This window comes from Haemaphysalis longicornis, unplaced genomic scaffold (assembly GCF_048455015.1).
Source record: "Haemaphysalis longicornis isolate Haplotype H1 unplaced genomic scaffold, Haemaphysalis longicornis Haplotype H1 scaffold_2, whole genome shotgun sequence".
NCBI classification, from domain to species: Eukaryota; Metazoa; Arthropoda; class Arachnida; order Ixodida; family Ixodidae; genus Haemaphysalis; species Haemaphysalis longicornis.
Window position 1 is genome coordinate 113887174 of NW_027526295.1, and position 17074 is coordinate 113904247.

Sequence of the window (17074 nt, forward strand, 5' to 3'; positions counted from 1 at the left end):
GATAATAATGCTTAAATAAAGACAAACTCATACCACGTACAACATCTCTCTCTCTCTTTAATGGCTCTCCACTCTAACACCCCCACCCCCCTCAAATAAAATTACACCATCTTCCTGTAGGGGAACCCTGAGTAGTATGCGAAACAGCCATGGGGTCAACGCAATTTCCCATTTCGTAGTTCCAGTAAGTGAAAAGTGGGGTTGTTACTATGGAAACCAAACGGTAAATGTAACGGTAGCTACGTACCTCGACCTCACGGAAATAACGAACTGAAAACTAATGCACACTTGAATGGCCTGAGTAGTATGCGAAGTAGGCATGGGGTCCGGACCCCATGCCTACTTCGCATACTACTCAGGGTTTCCCTACCGGAAGATAGAGTAATGTTTTTGCTTTGTGAGAGTATTATTAGTTAGCATTTGGGTGATCATGAGTCACCATGAGTCAAGTGTGTTTACTCATGGCGACTATCAAAGCAAACGCAATTTTACTGTGTGCTTTCTCTGCCGGGAAGGAGCAAGGGGAGGATTCAAGGAAGGGGCGGTTGGGGGGCTTCTTCCGCTGAAATGTGGGAACGAATTTTTGTAAAGCAGCTGTTTATCGAAAAGCCGAACGTAGTAAGTTTGTTTCTTCGCTTTGATTCCAAAGATTTTGCCCCCCCCCCCTTCCTTCAAACCCCCAACGAAGCTCCTGGTTGCGCCAATTGTCGGCAGGGAAGTATGTTGTGAATTTAGGTTTTTATAGTATGCCCAGTCGGTTGAGTTATCACTCACTTGTGAGGTTAAACGGCAGATTACAGGCTAAATATGCTTATCCGCAGAGGAACCTGCAGATGTGTGCTGACAGAGAGTAGACAGCAGCAGCCTAAATTATATGGGTCGCAATTTCCTTCGTTTAAGTTACGATGAAACACTCACTATCTTGCGTTTTTTTTTTCTCAACCGAAAGCCGCGCAGAGCGTGTTTCACTATTATTTCCTTTCGCGAACCCTGTAACATTGGATGTGTACGGCGCTTGTCACTAGAATAGGTTGCCGGAACAACAACAACAAAACAATAGAATGTCTTGCTTTCTGATTTTTTCCCTAAGTATTTTCCAAACAGTGGTAGCACTCAGCAAAAAGCTTCGCTCAAATGCGAGCGCCCGCAGCCACCTTAACCGCAGTGAAGCGCGCCACCGCCCCTTAAATCCACACGCCAGCAAGCGGCAGCGCCTCCTTGCGGATCATCGCAGAGCATTTCTTCCTGGCTAGCACCCTCACGGGTTCAGGTAATCTGCCGAGAATCTTTCTTTAATTTGGCCCTGACTCGCCTTGGATAGTACAGTGGTAGTCAGAATACTTTCCTCACCGTAAAAAAGTTATGTGGAGAACAAAATACGGACTGCTACTCAGAGGGGCCGCGTGGGAATTCATGCGGGCAGCAGAAGATCCCCACTATATAAATTTTATTGCCTGCGTGTTTGCGTTATAGAGGATTATCTGGGCATGGTTGAAGAATATCATCACGTAATTGAATTCAATTAAGTCATTTATTTTTCAATTTAACTTGTTGCTGACACGGCATTGAATTTTATGGAAATCTTATTTTAAAAACGCAAAATCATTTGTTTGCCGCCTAGCGGCCTAGTCTGTTCCTACACAACGCGCCACGTTGCTCACTATGCTTTCGAGTGGATTTATATGTTTGTTGTGAGTGCCGGTATCTCATTCAAAGAAGCGTCCCTCGTGTTCGCCTGTCGTGTCTTTGCGGTTTCCGATGGCACTTCGCGGTTCAAAGTGGTTCCCACGGATGGAGGGAGCCGGCGACGTGATAGCGAGATAGCGTGCGGGCGTCCACATCGCAGTCTTCATGTTACGCGTGTTGCCGTACGTACGCTCCCTACCTAGGCCTCGCCTCGTCTCGCCGGCGCTTCTTGTGTGATAATTGGCGCGTCCTGCGGAGCTGAAGCAAGACGACAAAATGTGCAGTGCGTCTACGCTCGTTGTCGCTATGACAACCGCTACTTTGCTCGCATGCGCGCGAGCCGACACTTGTCCAGGAGAGGCCGTGTTCCGTCCGGCGGTGACGGAGAGCGACGGCGACTTCGGGGAAGTGGTTCGCGAGCCGTACGGCGTGTTCAACACGAGTGGGCCGTGGTCGTTCTTCGTGCCTCGTGACGTGCGCGACGTGAACGTCACCTTTCGCTGGTGGCTTCCCGGTGGTAGTGGTGTGGTCCCAAATTCCGAGCACCTCGAATTCACCGCCGGCAGCGACGTCGACCTGCCCGGCGATCGACTGGGAAACGCCAACCTGACGGTCGTGTGTCACGGTCTGCCCGCTGAATCGGCGGCTCACGCCGACGCTCTGGTCACCGCTCTCCGGCGACACCGGCCGGGCGACGCGCTTCTCGAAGTGCTTTGGAGCGTGGGTGCTGGTTGCACCGCTGACGTCTACTACTGCCCCACTCACGCCGGTCCGACGGACAGCGCAGTGTACCGGCAAGCTGCGGGCGACAGCCGACTCGTTGCGCGGATACTGGCCCGAACCCTGACCAGCCTCGTGTTCGACCACGGCTACGACCTCGGCCGCGTCCACCTGCTGGGCTTCGGCGTCGGCGCCCACGTTATGGGGTTCGTCGCCGACGATCTCGGCCACATCGCGTACGGGAGCCACCGACTCGGACGCCTCACGCTGTTGGATCCCACGGCGCCGCTTTTCGTCTCCAAATTGGGCCTGGCGCACCTGAACGCACCGGGCAGGGCCCGCGCATCGGATGCGGTCCACACGAGTGCCGCGGAACCCTGCGGTCTGGGAGTCAGAGCGAGAATAGCGGCGCTCGACGTTTACGTGAACGGCGGTGAGAGACAACCGCACTGCCGCTCCAGCGTTCGTTGCTCTCACATGGCTGCCCTCGTGTATTACAAGCGGACGGTGGAGCGCTGCGCGGGAGATGCGCCAGGTACGGAGCTGCTTCCAGGCTATTGGACGCCCGAGAGGAACGGAGAGGAGTTCGTGAGCCCCAAGATGTGCGCACGGGAGGTGCCTCGCTCGAACGCGGATGGGGAACGCGAAAAAACCGCGGCAGCGGCAGCGTTCACGAGTGCACCGTCGCTGTTTGTGGTCTCTGTTGTGTGCCTGGTTTCAGTGCGCTGACTACACCGCGGTCACGACACGGGCTTTACTAGTCCAGTCGTCGCTTTACGGGGTGTTTATAACAAGACTTAGTGCGAGTTCGTTTTCACTGAACTGCGGAATTTCAGGTAATGTTTCTTGTTTTGTGGAGACTCCGTGTTTTAATGCTGTCCGCATCATCAGTTGTTCAGTCATTTCGTTAGATTTTTTTCTTTGGTACATCATCAGTTGTTCAGTCATTTCGTTTGATTTTTTCTTTGGTGTGGGCCGAATACTGGCCATTCCTGTTTTATTGTCATATGCAACTTGGTTGATTTCTTTTTTTATGTATGCAGGAGAGGCTGGGAATACCTTTTTTTAGTTTGAGATTGTGCAAGTGGGTGTGTGCATATACCTCTCCCATTTGAAATTTTTGGGGCGTTAACAGAAATCCATAGTCGGTGGGGATTTCACAGTGGCAATTTGAAATTTTCAGTCCGGTTACCCTGGTGTTTGGGACTGCTTGTTTACCTGGAACGTGTGAAGATATTTATTGTTCAAATAGCATCATTATCGATATTCTTCGTGTTTTACACATAACACTGCCTCGAAGGGTTTCATTGACGCATCATGAGTGGCATTTTATGAATACTCTGGCTGAAGATGGCAGCGGCATTCCATAGAGGTCGAAACTGTGTACGCACAAAGCAAGCTTACGTCTTAAGCCGTTATATCAAGCACAGCTCGTAAATTCTTCGCACTGAATCCTGTACTTTTAATTTGCTGTTGGCACTTGTTGTATGGGTTGTTTTGCATATTTGATACTGTAGGTCAAGCACGCACTTCTGTTTTTGCATTTGTTGCTCGCTAGTCAAGGTTATGTAGACTCATTTTTTTCTGTTCGGAAAGAAAGCTCTTGGCGCACTGTGGGCCACGATATCATCATATAGCATCAGGCTTCTTCTGGAGAGGTGCATAAAACAAATATTCGGGTTTCGTAGCTTCATAACTGAAATGGGTAGTGATAAACATTTGTATTTTATATAGTAGGGTACTGCAGAGATATTTATTCAAGTACACCATGCAGTGTATCCGGAAATGCTAGTACAGGAGTAGTGTGTATGCCCTGGCCCCTCAACTGCACGGTCCGCTACTTGTGCGGCAGTGCCGACTTTATTTTTATATTGTCGTGGTTGCCGATGCAAAACATGGTTGGCTGCGTGGTGTTGGCGAGGTTGTTTGTCTGGGCGGTGTTTCTCTGCAATCGTATGCTTGCGAATGCCTTGGCGTTTAGCGTAACTGGCATATCCTCTTCAGAATGGTGAACTGCACTTGTTAGGGCTGCTACAACCGGACCTGGAATAGGTGTCACGACGTAAACTTCGAAGTGCATCAGGTTCTTAGCCATTTCAAAGTGAAAGCTAGGGCAGTGTTTTGAAAATGTCAGATGTCTCTCAGTCAGAGCGGTCTGTCTGGCTGAAGCGAATTCACAGGGAAGCCATGAGTGATGGGGTGACTCGTTACCAACAGTAAATTTTTGACACATACAAGCCTTTCTAGTGTGGTCACATACACACCTTTCTAGTGCAGTCAAAGTACGGTAATGAGAAACATACATAATTTGCCTTGAGAAATAGGATTTTCTTAAAAGGTTACTGACACGAATTTTTGGTGTTAATTGTATCACACGGTTTGCTTCCTTTACTCAACAGAATACCCTGGCTTAAATATGAGCCGCTTGCGACGTGCCGAACATGCTTCAATTTGATCTGATTTATCTTGCCGACAGCACAGCACGCGCACCGGTTCGCAAACGTGGGAAAGGAGCCGATAATAAAGCCCAGAATCGAAACAGAAGCAGCCATCAGGTCTTTTATTAAAAGCATTCGTCAAATTTCCGTTGCAATGCTAGGCGTAATGCCTTCAGGCAGCTCATCCACTTAGTTCCGGCAGTGGGGCGGTCGAAACAACGTTTCCTCCGGTCTTTGCAGTGTTTTGAAGACCGCAGAAAATGCTGAGGTACTTCCGCAATTCTGTCACACCCACCCTCTGGGCTGGAAGTGCGGGAAATCAAAAGGGGTGATTTTCTGGCGGTTCATTGTAATTAATTATTGCGTGCTTGGTTATTTAAAGTGCTGTTTTGCATTCACCAGGTCATTAAGCATTGATGAAATCAATAAAAATTTGAACATAAAATTTTGGTGTCAGTACTCCTTAAGGGGTTATTTTCCTGGCCCCATCAATTTGATAAGACCTCATTTCATAAGGCTTCTCAATAGGAAAAGTTCTACAGCTGCAGATGACCATTAACTCACATGGTAACCAGCCAAACCATTTATCCTGAATGACTAGCCAGAGTCACTTTAAAGTTATTAATTGCTATTAAAAAAATCTCGGCACACCCAAGCACTTCATGTGAAAGCATGAATGTTCAGCTTAAAAAGCGAGACGCCTCGTTTCGTCTTGTGCTGTCGAAGCACTTTGCAATCTTGCTGCTGAAGACGCCTTGCTTTGCAATCCACCTTGGTGCTTTTGAATGGCTCCCATTTGCCTCTGCTGTGTTGTGCTGCCGCTTGTTTATGCCGCTGTTAAATGGGAGAGTTGACAACGATGGTGAAGTTCGTTGCTTGTTTTTCCCTTTCCTTGATCTGCAGTATACTGGCTCACCACTCACTCGCACACTACCACCTCTCTGTACTGTCCAGTTTAAGTTCGCACTGTGAAATTCCTCGTGAAGGGGCCATTTTTTATTAGGCGACACTAATACCTGACGCCAGCTTTTTCGCTGCAGCTTGTGCAATGGCACACTTGGGATACAGCACGCCTTCTGCAATGAAATGCCTCTGTAGAGCCATTTGTTGTTATGATAGCCAGATGCTCTTTTTCCGCTCAATGAGATATTTATGGGATTTCCCTTAGTAATAGCAGTTTGTTGGGCGTAGCTGTAGTGATGGCTACATGCTAACGAAACCCACTCTGACGCAAGAAGTATGAAGGGAAAACCTGGTAGTTAAAAACGCACAGTGGCCCTGGCTAGTGAGTGAACGGAATCGGTTTGGCCAGTTGGTTAAAAACAATACAAACTACTCCCACTGTGAGTTGTGAGGCAGGCAGGATGCTGGGTTGTGGGATAGCAGTGAGATTTGGCAATGCTCAGTAGACGCTCATGCATTTTTCAAACGAGTCTCAGTTCAGAAATACAATTGCCCAAAAGTATCTAAAAAATGTTATCTACTGTAAAACTCCGAGCAAGCTCCTGAAGTTGAGATGACCGGCAAAGTGGGGAGGGGGCGCTATCCCGGGATGGCACGAAAATTCAAGATGGCTTGAACAAAGCTCCCTTGCCAGAAAAAACATGGAATGCACTTGGACCTAACATTTGGCCAAGAATATTAGGTATCGCTTTCAAAATCATCAAAAGACTCCTCTGTGCCGGTCCCCCCAAAAAGTTCGCAACATTCCACTTGAAGTCCGGCCCGGTCTTCTGGGGCCACGACTCCATTATCTGCCACCCCATCAAGCAGGCCGCATTTCTCCGAGCCAACAATTGCGTTGCCTATGTCACAGCTCCTGAAGTACTGTACCGCATTATTTTCGGGCACAGTAGCCCACGCCTCTTCAACAAAATTGAGCACACACTGCCGCTATCAGAAACCGACACCGCCAAAAGCAAAACAAATGGAGCATAGAGATGGGGATATCTGGCTGCTAACGAGGATTGAATAGATTGGATTATACACGGGCCGTGGCACACCAGTGTTGCCCCTGAACATGGTAAATCTCAGGTGCAGAGTGACGGGGGGTCCCGGAACAGCACAGAAGTTTGAAATTAGTGGTGCATTTGGGGGGGAGGGGGGGGCTTACGTGGGTTGGCGCACTTGTTCGGAATTTTACAGAACTGCCGAAACCTGTATGGAGCTGGTCAATGGAAAAGGTTTGCCGGCATAGTAACGAAGATTTGCAATGTTACAGAGGTGCAATTTGAAAGTTTGAAGCATTTGATAACAGAGACAAAGGAGAATGAGCTCTTTTGGGAGGGACGTTTAGGTGACATACTTGGAACCTTGTGTCTCATCAGTGGTTCTAGATAAAGGAACCTTATTACCGTGAAGTTCTGAAAGAACACCCACCAAAATTAAAGTGAAAAATACGTGATAGGTGAACGTTCGGGTCAGGTGTGAAAAACTACAAAAAAAGTGACCGTGCCGCGAACCGAAACTGCGGAGATGTCAAGTAAAAAATACGAGATGGGCGAACTTTTGGGTTAAATGCGGAAAGGCCAAATAAGTGACCGCAGGGACAGATGAATAGATGATTCGCATTTATTTTGTTCACTCACCATCGCTAAAGACATCGAACAATACGTCTGTGTAAGAGCCGGACACGAGCTGCAGCACTTCATCCGTAATTATGTTCTCTCCAGCTTCGGGTCCCCGTGCCAGTTCCGCGCTTGCGGAGGCCAGGTGCTGGTTGAAATCGCCGTCTTCAGCACCGTCAAGCTAGTTGAGACGCCACGCCACTAAAACAACACCGAGACAATATCTCCACGCTCTTCTATTTTTCCCATTTACTACCCAATCATCCTTTCTATTCTTGCCATCACTACCCCTTCCTCCTTTTCTTGCGAGTCAAGCCAGACAGGTTGTATCTCTTGTTCAAAACCAAGACATTGGCGGTGTTCGGGGCTGCAGAATGTTTTAGCGGGGGAGCTCCCTGAGCATTTGAAGGCATCAAAGCTAACGCAATTTTGGGTGGTAGGCAATCTTTGGGATCTTTTAGTAAATTGACTATTGTCTCGGGGGAGGACGTTGTCTCGGAAATTTAGTGTATCTGTAGTTCCTTCTCATGTGCCATGTTAAAGTGGTTCTTGAGTGATTACAATTTGTTCTTTTTGTCCTCTTAGGAATGAAAAAAACTGCTAACACGGCATTAGGCTGAAATTTCATGGTAGCACAACTGGGAGACATAGGCAAAAGGCATGGCTGGTCTTGCCGAGTGTCTGGTAGATACTCATAATCAATGTTAGTCCTACACAAGTGCATTTCATTGTGTAGTACGTGTGCCATGTTACTGAATGTAATGTGTGGTTCAAAGGTTCAGCGAAAGCTTGTGATAAAAAGCCTGTGATAGCTTTACTGCAATCTGATTTGCCACAGTTGGGGGCAGCTTTAGCCCAGAGTGTAAAAATTGTCTACCCTCAAAACAGAAAGGAACCAATTGCTATCTCTGGCATGTTCTAGTAGTAATTATGACAGTTGATTATTGAATTTGGGGTGTTAATGGTTTCACTGAAATTTTTCCATATTGTGAGCTGTACATTAAGCACGAGGCATGTGACGTCTGGTTCTCCTGCTGTTACATCGTAATGTTTATGTATGCTGTTTTTACATTGTAATGTCATTGACATTGATGTGCATCTTCAAAAACAATTTTAATCTTTCACAGTGCTCTTCATTACCGGAGTTCGCCTGATCAACAGAATTTCACGAGACTAATATTTAGCCCAATGTATTTTATATTTATAAGCCTAATATTTAGCCCAACCTAATATTTAGCCCAAGTTTGTGTGCAAGCGTAAGGAACAGTGTTATATTGAGCTGGTTTTGATACGGCATTACATATTTTCAGTGTTTTTGCACTGCCACGCTAGGGCAGTAACACAGAGAAAGGTGCATTCAGGTAGTACGTCACTTCTGTTTCCATGGAATGTATTTGTGAGTGGTGCAGCACCATATGGCCATCTGCGGTAGACCACGCACACTCCTGGTAGTCTGTTCTCACGCTGCAAGCAGGGCCTCTTGCTTTAATTTCCCCCTCTCTTCTCTGCCATTAATCAATGGCCGAACCTGCTAGTTGGTTACTTTTGTCCACCGTTCCCCATGCTTTATTTGGTTTCTAAGTGTTGCTGCTTGGTATTTGTTTGAGGCTGGACCCATGTATGTAGCACTCATTATGCTTAATTTCTCAGCATTGTGTTTGACTGCATAGTTTTGCTGTTGTGATCTTTGGCGTTTATATATTAGAGGGTCATGGAATTTTTATTTCTTGCTGTACCTCAGTGGAAGGTATTCATCACTCTTTACGCCTGAAGCAAGTGGTCTTCCTACTGTACAGGCTTGTGTTAGTGATTGAATGTTGGTTTTGGATATTTCTTGTTTCCGGCACCAGGAGGGAACAGATATGGTGTCAAAAATACGGGTTATGTTGCTGGATGGGCGGGAATTTGTGACAGCATGAAACCTGGATACTTGCTTCGCTGCATATAACATGGCCAAGAAAGCAAATTTCCTGAAGCTTGATAGTGGGAATGGAACCCTAGTCCAGGACATGGAGTTCAAGTTATCTGAGGCGAATCTGACTGGAATCCCAGTTGTTGGGCTGTTTGGTCCATAGGTGTTCATGGAGCTTGGCAGGACCATGCAAGTCAGTTTGAATTGCCCGATATTTTGACATAATGATCTTTATTCGTTTGTCTGCAGGTACCATGAGAAATTATTGTAGTTTATTAGTTTAATGCGTGGGTCCTATTGTAGCGTTATTGTATTGAAATCGTCATGTAAAATATTTATACAGCACAACTGAGTGTTTTTGTGCTGTAATGTTGATTGCACTTTTGTGAAATTTCAGTTCCTCTAATAGACTTTTAGTTCCTTGACTTGTTAGCATACTTGTATTCCTTTTCTCTCACTGAATGCTGCCCAATATATGAGCGCTTATCAAGGTTATCTTTGCACTAAACGATAATGGTATTAGGAAAATTAACAATATCAGTTCCTATCTGCCTGCAGATTTTATGCTGAAACAGCCAGTATATATTTTGTTAAATTTTTTTAGTCTATCTCATTTATCTTAATAGCGTATAGTAGTGCATGGATCAGGAACGCACTTCCATTACGTGAAGTTCCTCGCTTTCAGCATAAGCGCACACTACCATAACTGTTTTGACGTTTATTACAAAACTTTCAATATGGCTTATGTCAACAACAATAGCATTTTGATAAATTGGCAGCATTCAAATTTTGGGAGCTTGCAAAATGTCAAACCTCACTGTCTGTTCACTCAAGTAACGGGCAACAGGACAGTGTCTAATTTTTATTGGCCTTTTATGATGACATTAGTGTGCTGAAAACTAGTTTCCTACAGGGCAGTTTTGCAATACGTTTCAGAGTGTGGCGTGGGGGATGTATCTTTAAGGTCCGCGAGGTGCATGTGAATCATGCTATCTACAAGGCTAATATTTATTTGCTAATCTCATTTTATAATATATGTATTGTACCGAAACTGCATTTATGCGACATGGCATACCATTGCATTTACTTCGCTTTTTACCAAAGGAGTGCATCTCACATGTTCTGGAACAGAGTTAAAAGACATGCATAGCATTCGGGCCCTATGTTTGAGGGAGTTTGAGTGCAGTGAATTTGCTCACTGCTTCAAACAAGCTAAAAAACGTGTGTTTTAGCTCTTTCAAGCCTTCTTGCATAAAGCGCTTAGAGCATTTGTGTCAGATATTTATGAGTATCAAGATTAATCACTGAAAATTGGAAATAATAAGCAGTAAAAAGTTAAAGCTGCTTCAATGCAATGTCTTAAAATTTGGATAGTTTACATTTACTGACGTGATGCAAAATTTTCGTGAAATCTTTTTACGGCCTAAGATTTTTTGCTCGATGTGACATTGCAGTCATTCACTAGATATACATATGTGTGCGTGTGTGTGCGCGTGTGTGTGTGTCCTTGTGTGGGTCCATGTTCACTACACAAGCTGATAGGCACAATTAGAGTGTTTAAGGAGATATGGCGTGTATAAAAAGTATTATGGCAGTAGTAATACATGTAACGTAAAGCAGAGTATGTGTGCATACTGTTGATAATAATAGTGTGATCATGACTTGACAATTCATCACTGGCTTAGGAGGAAACCCAAAGTGTCTTCACGAAGTATGGCTGATTTCACTGTCTCATCTTTTGAAAACATTTCAGCTGTTACCAATCTTGGCACCTCAGCAGTGAGGGTATGTGCATATACAGGGTGATAAAATTTAAGTCGACAGGTTTCTTTAAAATTAGTTACTTGGATGTACGTGAACACCAACCGTAGAGTAAGGTTATGCGCCCAGGGGGACGCAGGTTGAGGTGGGAAATATTGGTCTCAATTGCCTAATTAACTAAAATTAAATCATTTACATTGTAGTGCTGCATTAAGGGGGCATGTTTGTATTCAAAAGTTACATTCAATCTTCTTCCTACACAGTTTCATTTGACAGAATTCTTCTAGCGCATCCGTAGTCTGAAATATTTACCTACGAAGTTTAATTGTCATTCGCATGATTACGCATTCAAGGCAGTGAGTATTGTCGCAAAGCTCCTCCCTTTTGTCACGTGCCTGCTGTGCGTGGTGTTTAGTGTGACAATGGGGTGGCGGCATAGGTAAAAGTGATAACTGCCACTCTCTCACTCTCAGCTGGAGAAATCAGGAACAACAGCGGTTCCACGTATTGCACTTAGTGATTATGCAGACCAAGACTGGAAGGGTGCCAGTTATCACTATCGCCTATGCCTCCACTCGTTTGCCAAACTAAACACCGTACACAGCAGGTACATGACAAAAGGGAGGAGCTGTGCAGCAGTCCTCATAGATTTGCATGGATAATCATGTGAACGGCAATTAAATTTCGTAGTTCGATATCTCGGACTATGGATGTGCTAGAAATATTCTGCCAAATGAAACTGTGTAGAAAGACGATTGCATCTAATTTTCCAATAATATTCAACTTTAGTTAATTAGGCCAGTGAGATCAATAATGACCACCTCATTCTGTTTCCCCTGGCGCATAACGTTACTATAGAGTTGGTGCTCAAGTAAATCTAAGCGGCTAATTTTAAAGAAACCTGTCGACCTGTCAACTTTGATCACTCTGTATTTCTAAACATATAGTCTTTTATGGTAACGTGGTTCCGAATTCAGTTCTTACAATGTTGCTGATATAAACTGATGGCTCTGTGACTACCCACTGCAGTGTGAGTTCAGCATTTTTTTTTTTTTTCAGTATTGAAGTTTTGTCGTTGTTTGGTTGTGTGGTTGCAAGGATTCTCCACTTTCGCACGGCTGTTTCTGGGCAAATAAGCACGCTTTCAGCTGGAAAGTCGAGCTCGGACAGAAGAGAATAACATTATGAAATGCAGTTGAGTGACGTTCTTAGCCGCATCTAAAAAAATTTATTACTAACTGAAGGCACACAACCATGCTCCAGCCATAGAGTATTGGAGAGAAAAAGGGAAGAAATAGCGTGTACGCACAGTTTTAAAATAAAAGTCATGCTGCTAGTTCCTACAACCAAACCCTTGTTGTGTACTGTTGCATTGTGTGTTTCTTATGTCACCTCACACAGCCCTGTTTTTTATGGCACTGTGTAAACGGGAAATGTTAAGTGTTACGGTCTTGACCTCACGATGAACTGAGGATCATCTTTTTCTGCTAGAAATAAAATGTTCACACCTTGTTGCAGATTGTGTACCTTGTTTGCTACTCATGCTGCATGGCTGCTGTCATGCTTGCTTGAGTTGGCCCCATTTAGAATTACCCTTGTTGCTAAACTAATTGGATACTATGGGCTTGAATCCAACTCTAGTAACATGCTTTACGTGCATTTCCAGGCAGTTTGATTATGAGCTCAAACTGTGACCTTGGGCTTGCAATTTCGAAATTTGCATGGCTTTGCTAAGCTCTCACTGATTACAAACTTTTTATCAAGACATGACTGACAGCATATGCTGCAAAGGTTGCCAGACTCGAGATCTCACACATCTCTTCAGCTCTTACAGGTCAAAGCACATCAAGACGTAATGTAGCATGCGCAAAGCTTGGCAGCAATACAGAGTACACGTCATGGTTGGGACAGGACAGGCTCCACTGGCAAAGGCTGTCAGCTGGATATATGTGAATCCAAGGCATATTCCACTGTTAGAATAGAGGAGGTGCCAAATGAAAGCTGCGACTTGGTTTCCAACCCACTTTCCCATTATGACACACTTCACGCTACTTGAAATCACTTGACGTCCAATATTTTGTGGTAGTTGTGACTTTCCTATGTTCTTCGTTCACTGTTTGGATGGGTTGATAGCAAAAAAATTTGCTGGCATGATTTATCTTTCCCTCCGCAATAATAACCATGCTTTTGCTTCGAACAGCGCGATGTACATTGCAACAGGCTACTAGTGGACAAGAAAGGGGCCATCAAGAAGCAGATTTGCAAAGGTTTACGGAAGGTAATGCAGCAGGTCACTAAAAGAGCCTTCGCGCAGGCTTTTAAATGGGTTTTCAGAAGTACATTCAATGGCCTAGCAACAGGAATTCAGACAGTGAAGCAGCCTGGGTCCCATCAATAAACTGAGAACGATCGGACATTACCAGGGCGGAGGGAGAGCTCGAGTGGTCGTTGGTGTAGTGCGGTAGGTTTTTATAATTTTGCAGATCTTCCGCTGCAACGTTCATTCAACACACTTGAATAAAGCTGAATTAACCTGCCAAGTCGCCCAGCTCTTCACGGCAGTGAGCCTATATTGAGATGCGTGCTTAGCCATTATACGTAGAACATGGAATGCATGGGCAATTGGGGCTTTAATAGATGGGTTTTATTACGCTATCCGTAGATGACTGCATCTGCAGCTCTACGGCATGATGTCATGAATTGTACATTGTTTAACCTGTTAATTTAACGGCTCAAATATGACGAGAATTATCTAAAAAACTGGCGGAGAACTTAACAGATTTCTTACGTAAATAGGAACATACCCCCTGGCAACTTCGGTGAGGAATCAGTCATACCGCTTTTGGTGGGAGGGGGGGGGTGGAGGATTAAGAAAATATACGCCGATTGTTGATGTAATTTACCACGTAACCTACAAGAAACAGTTTCAATGAATGAAAGTTGTTGTAAAACGAAATGCGGATGCAGTACTTGGGAATTATTGTATTGGTTTTGTCCTGTTGTATAGCTTTTGTTTAATCAAACGCGGATTTAAGTGCTTTCCAAGCTTTCGAATATCGTTGCGAGCACAGCCAAATTCTACTCGGCTTTGTATAGAATAGCAGTATTCAAGAGTTTCGAATGCATTTTCGAAGTATGTCAAAGTTATAAAACATGCACCGTCGTTCACTGCTCGCTTTGACGGGCTTTCCCGCACTGCTCCGGAGGCGTGCGGCCGGACGGCAAGAGGCGCATTTGCGGAGCAACTCTTGTCTCCGTGGCATTGGGCCAACTCCGCCCTCGGGTTCCTCTCATAGAGCGAAAAAAATGCTTATATCCCGTAATGAAAAAAAAAAAAACAAAATTAGAGGTTAGAGAAAGGTGAACTTCTAGACACCGCTATAATATCTGCTTGACAGAGTAAGGCATCGACATCCGGATGGAAGCTGCCCACTGGCCCGGCACATGTGTTATCAGAGGCCAGGGTGTCGAATCGGAACCGAAACCTAACCGAAACTGGAACCGGACCGATATTTTTTCGGAAGTGAAACCGAACCTGAACCAGTATTTTTCGAGCAAGCCGAACCCGAACCGCAACTGAACCAAAAAAAGAATAACGATTACCGGTTCACAACGAAACGTTTCGACCGTCCGTTGTTGATATTGCGCAGTGAATGCTATTTACGCCTTTTGCTTTATCTTCGTACCCTCTCATGAACTTTTTCCGTCCAGCCCAATCAGAATACTATCAACACTCTCTTTGTAGCCGTAACAAGGAAGAAGAATCCGCACCAATGTAGCAATGGTTTGTAGTTGCTAGTAGCGTGAGCATAGTGTGAGACTGACCAAACTAAATGTCATTCTCGGCAGCTTGCAGGAGATATGAAACGACTTTGCCCTTCACTCGTAGCGATTTTATAGGAGCAACAAGGCTGCAAGAGTGCTCCACTGCGCAATTGCGAAGTCCCGCACTCGTTGTGCAAACGTTTTTCATTTCATCATTTGTTTAAAAAGGTCGCACACCCGGAAGGTGTAGTTACTTGACGAGTGTGACCCGCAGGAGTTGCTCAGTGGCTAAGCCGTTTACTGCTGACCACAAGGATGAGAGTTGGATCGCCGTCACCCGCGACTGTTTTTCTGGTGTAGACAGAAAACGAGAAAGCCCATGTGTCGCGATTCCGACGTATATTAAATGCAGTAAAAGCGCGTTAATTCGAACCGCGAGGGGGCGCCATCTCAGTTCTATTTAATGAAAGTTTGATCTAATGAAAGGTAACAAAAACAACAGTACACTGCAACTGTGAAGTCGTGTCAAGGGTTAACGCATTGATGCTTGGAAAAGCCCGTGATTGCAGCCTGCCTTTTGTTTGTAAAGCTAACAGAACAGTCAGCACTGTTTAATTGCTCTTCAGACGAATGCAACGGAAGCCTCCTGTTCGCCTTGCTTAAAACTGAAGACAGGCGGTATTTCATCCGGCCATATGACTTCTAAGCGGATGGCCGCACTATCGTTCGTCTTTGTCTTCCTTGTCGTCATTGGCAGGGACAGGTTCTGAGCTTCTGACCTGTGATATGATACCCTGCTCTGTCAGCACGCCACGCTCACAACTGTACTCGCGTCTTAATCGACCTCGACCGATTTCGCAAAGAAGTAGGGTTCAAAAATGTCCGACAACTTGTGTGATTTAGACTGCCTTTACCCTATTTTGCCTTCTCCGCACGGCGCACGCACGTGTGTAGGCGCAGGGTGCGTTTTTATGGCCGCGTGCCAGGCGCCAAGGCACTAGCACTGGCGGGTAGTTCAAATTATCGGTGGCGCAACCTACTCGGGTTCGAATTAACGAGCTTATTTATACATAGACTTTCACGGAGGCTTGGCCGGACCAAGTGGTACAACACGAATTATTTAAGTTCGAAATAACGTGATTTTACTGTATAGCCATGTGGTTTAAACTACTCTTCCGCCCTGCAACATAAGCTGCGCCTCAGAGCAGAGGAGTTGCATCAGGGGCATATAACGCGCCAATATTTAAATAAAAAAAGTGTTTCAACGAAAAAAACAACAACAACAGAAAAGGCACCTCATGGGGTTTTCAAATATTATGCACAAAATAAGCAAAACCGTATAAGCGAAGCACAAAAAGGTTCATCTTGCTGTATGCAGATCTCCTTTTTCCGACCGAGCGAAGTTCACCGAGCGAAGTGTGTAGTCTCGGAAGCTTTTATTATTGGATATTCGCAGTTAAATCTCTAACGAGGATATTGTACGACCGGCATTAACAAATAAAAGAAAACTAGAGCACGTGCTTTTAGGATTGTGCTTTTAAGATGGTGCGGACCAACAACTTGCTTGCGTATAACTTGATGTAGCTTAAGAAAAAGAATGTGAATATATATATATATATATATATATATATATATAAATATATATATATATATATATATATATATATATATATATATATATATATATATATATATATATTATATACATATATATATATATATATATATATATATATATATATATATATATATATATATATATATATATATATATATATATATATATATATATATATATATATATATATATATATAGTTACACAGAAAGTGTCCCGGGGCAGGAAATTTCTGAATGCTTAAAAATCCCAGGGGTTATATATTCGGTAGCCCCCCTCCTTCCTACAGCATGCCTCATAGCCCACGCTAAACCGCAAATAGTAGCACAATTTTTGAGGGGCCACATTATACCACTTTCTGAGCTTTTATGCGCAACTCATATCACGATATTTGGATCATTCGTTGTCTTCTAGAAAAAAAGGACGCTGAAATATTTCATAGGTTGGGAATCAGTACAGCCGAGGTCGCCTTCTGGCCTCAAATCAAATCTAACAAGATCAGATCAAAGTTTTTTTTATTTCATTTGAATGCTTAAACATCTGCTTTTCCTTCAATACTAAGCACTGTACGTACGAGCCCTCCCTCTCCCGTTGAATAAAAAAAAAAGG

At 44.5% G+C, this 17074-nt stretch overlaps 1 protein-coding gene across 1 annotated transcript; it reads left to right on the forward strand.

Moving 5' to 3' along the window:
* Positions 1-1662: 1662 nt before the first annotated feature.
* Positions 1663-12598, forward strand: LOC144169119 (putative endothelial lipase). Its single transcript, XM_077698144.1, has one exon. It carries the CDS (start codon positions 1963-1965, stop codon positions 3133-3135), a length of 1173 nt encoding a protein of 390 aa, XP_077554270.1. The 5' UTR covers positions 1663-1962; the 3' UTR covers positions 3136-12598.
* Positions 12599-17074: the final 4476 nt, after the last annotated feature.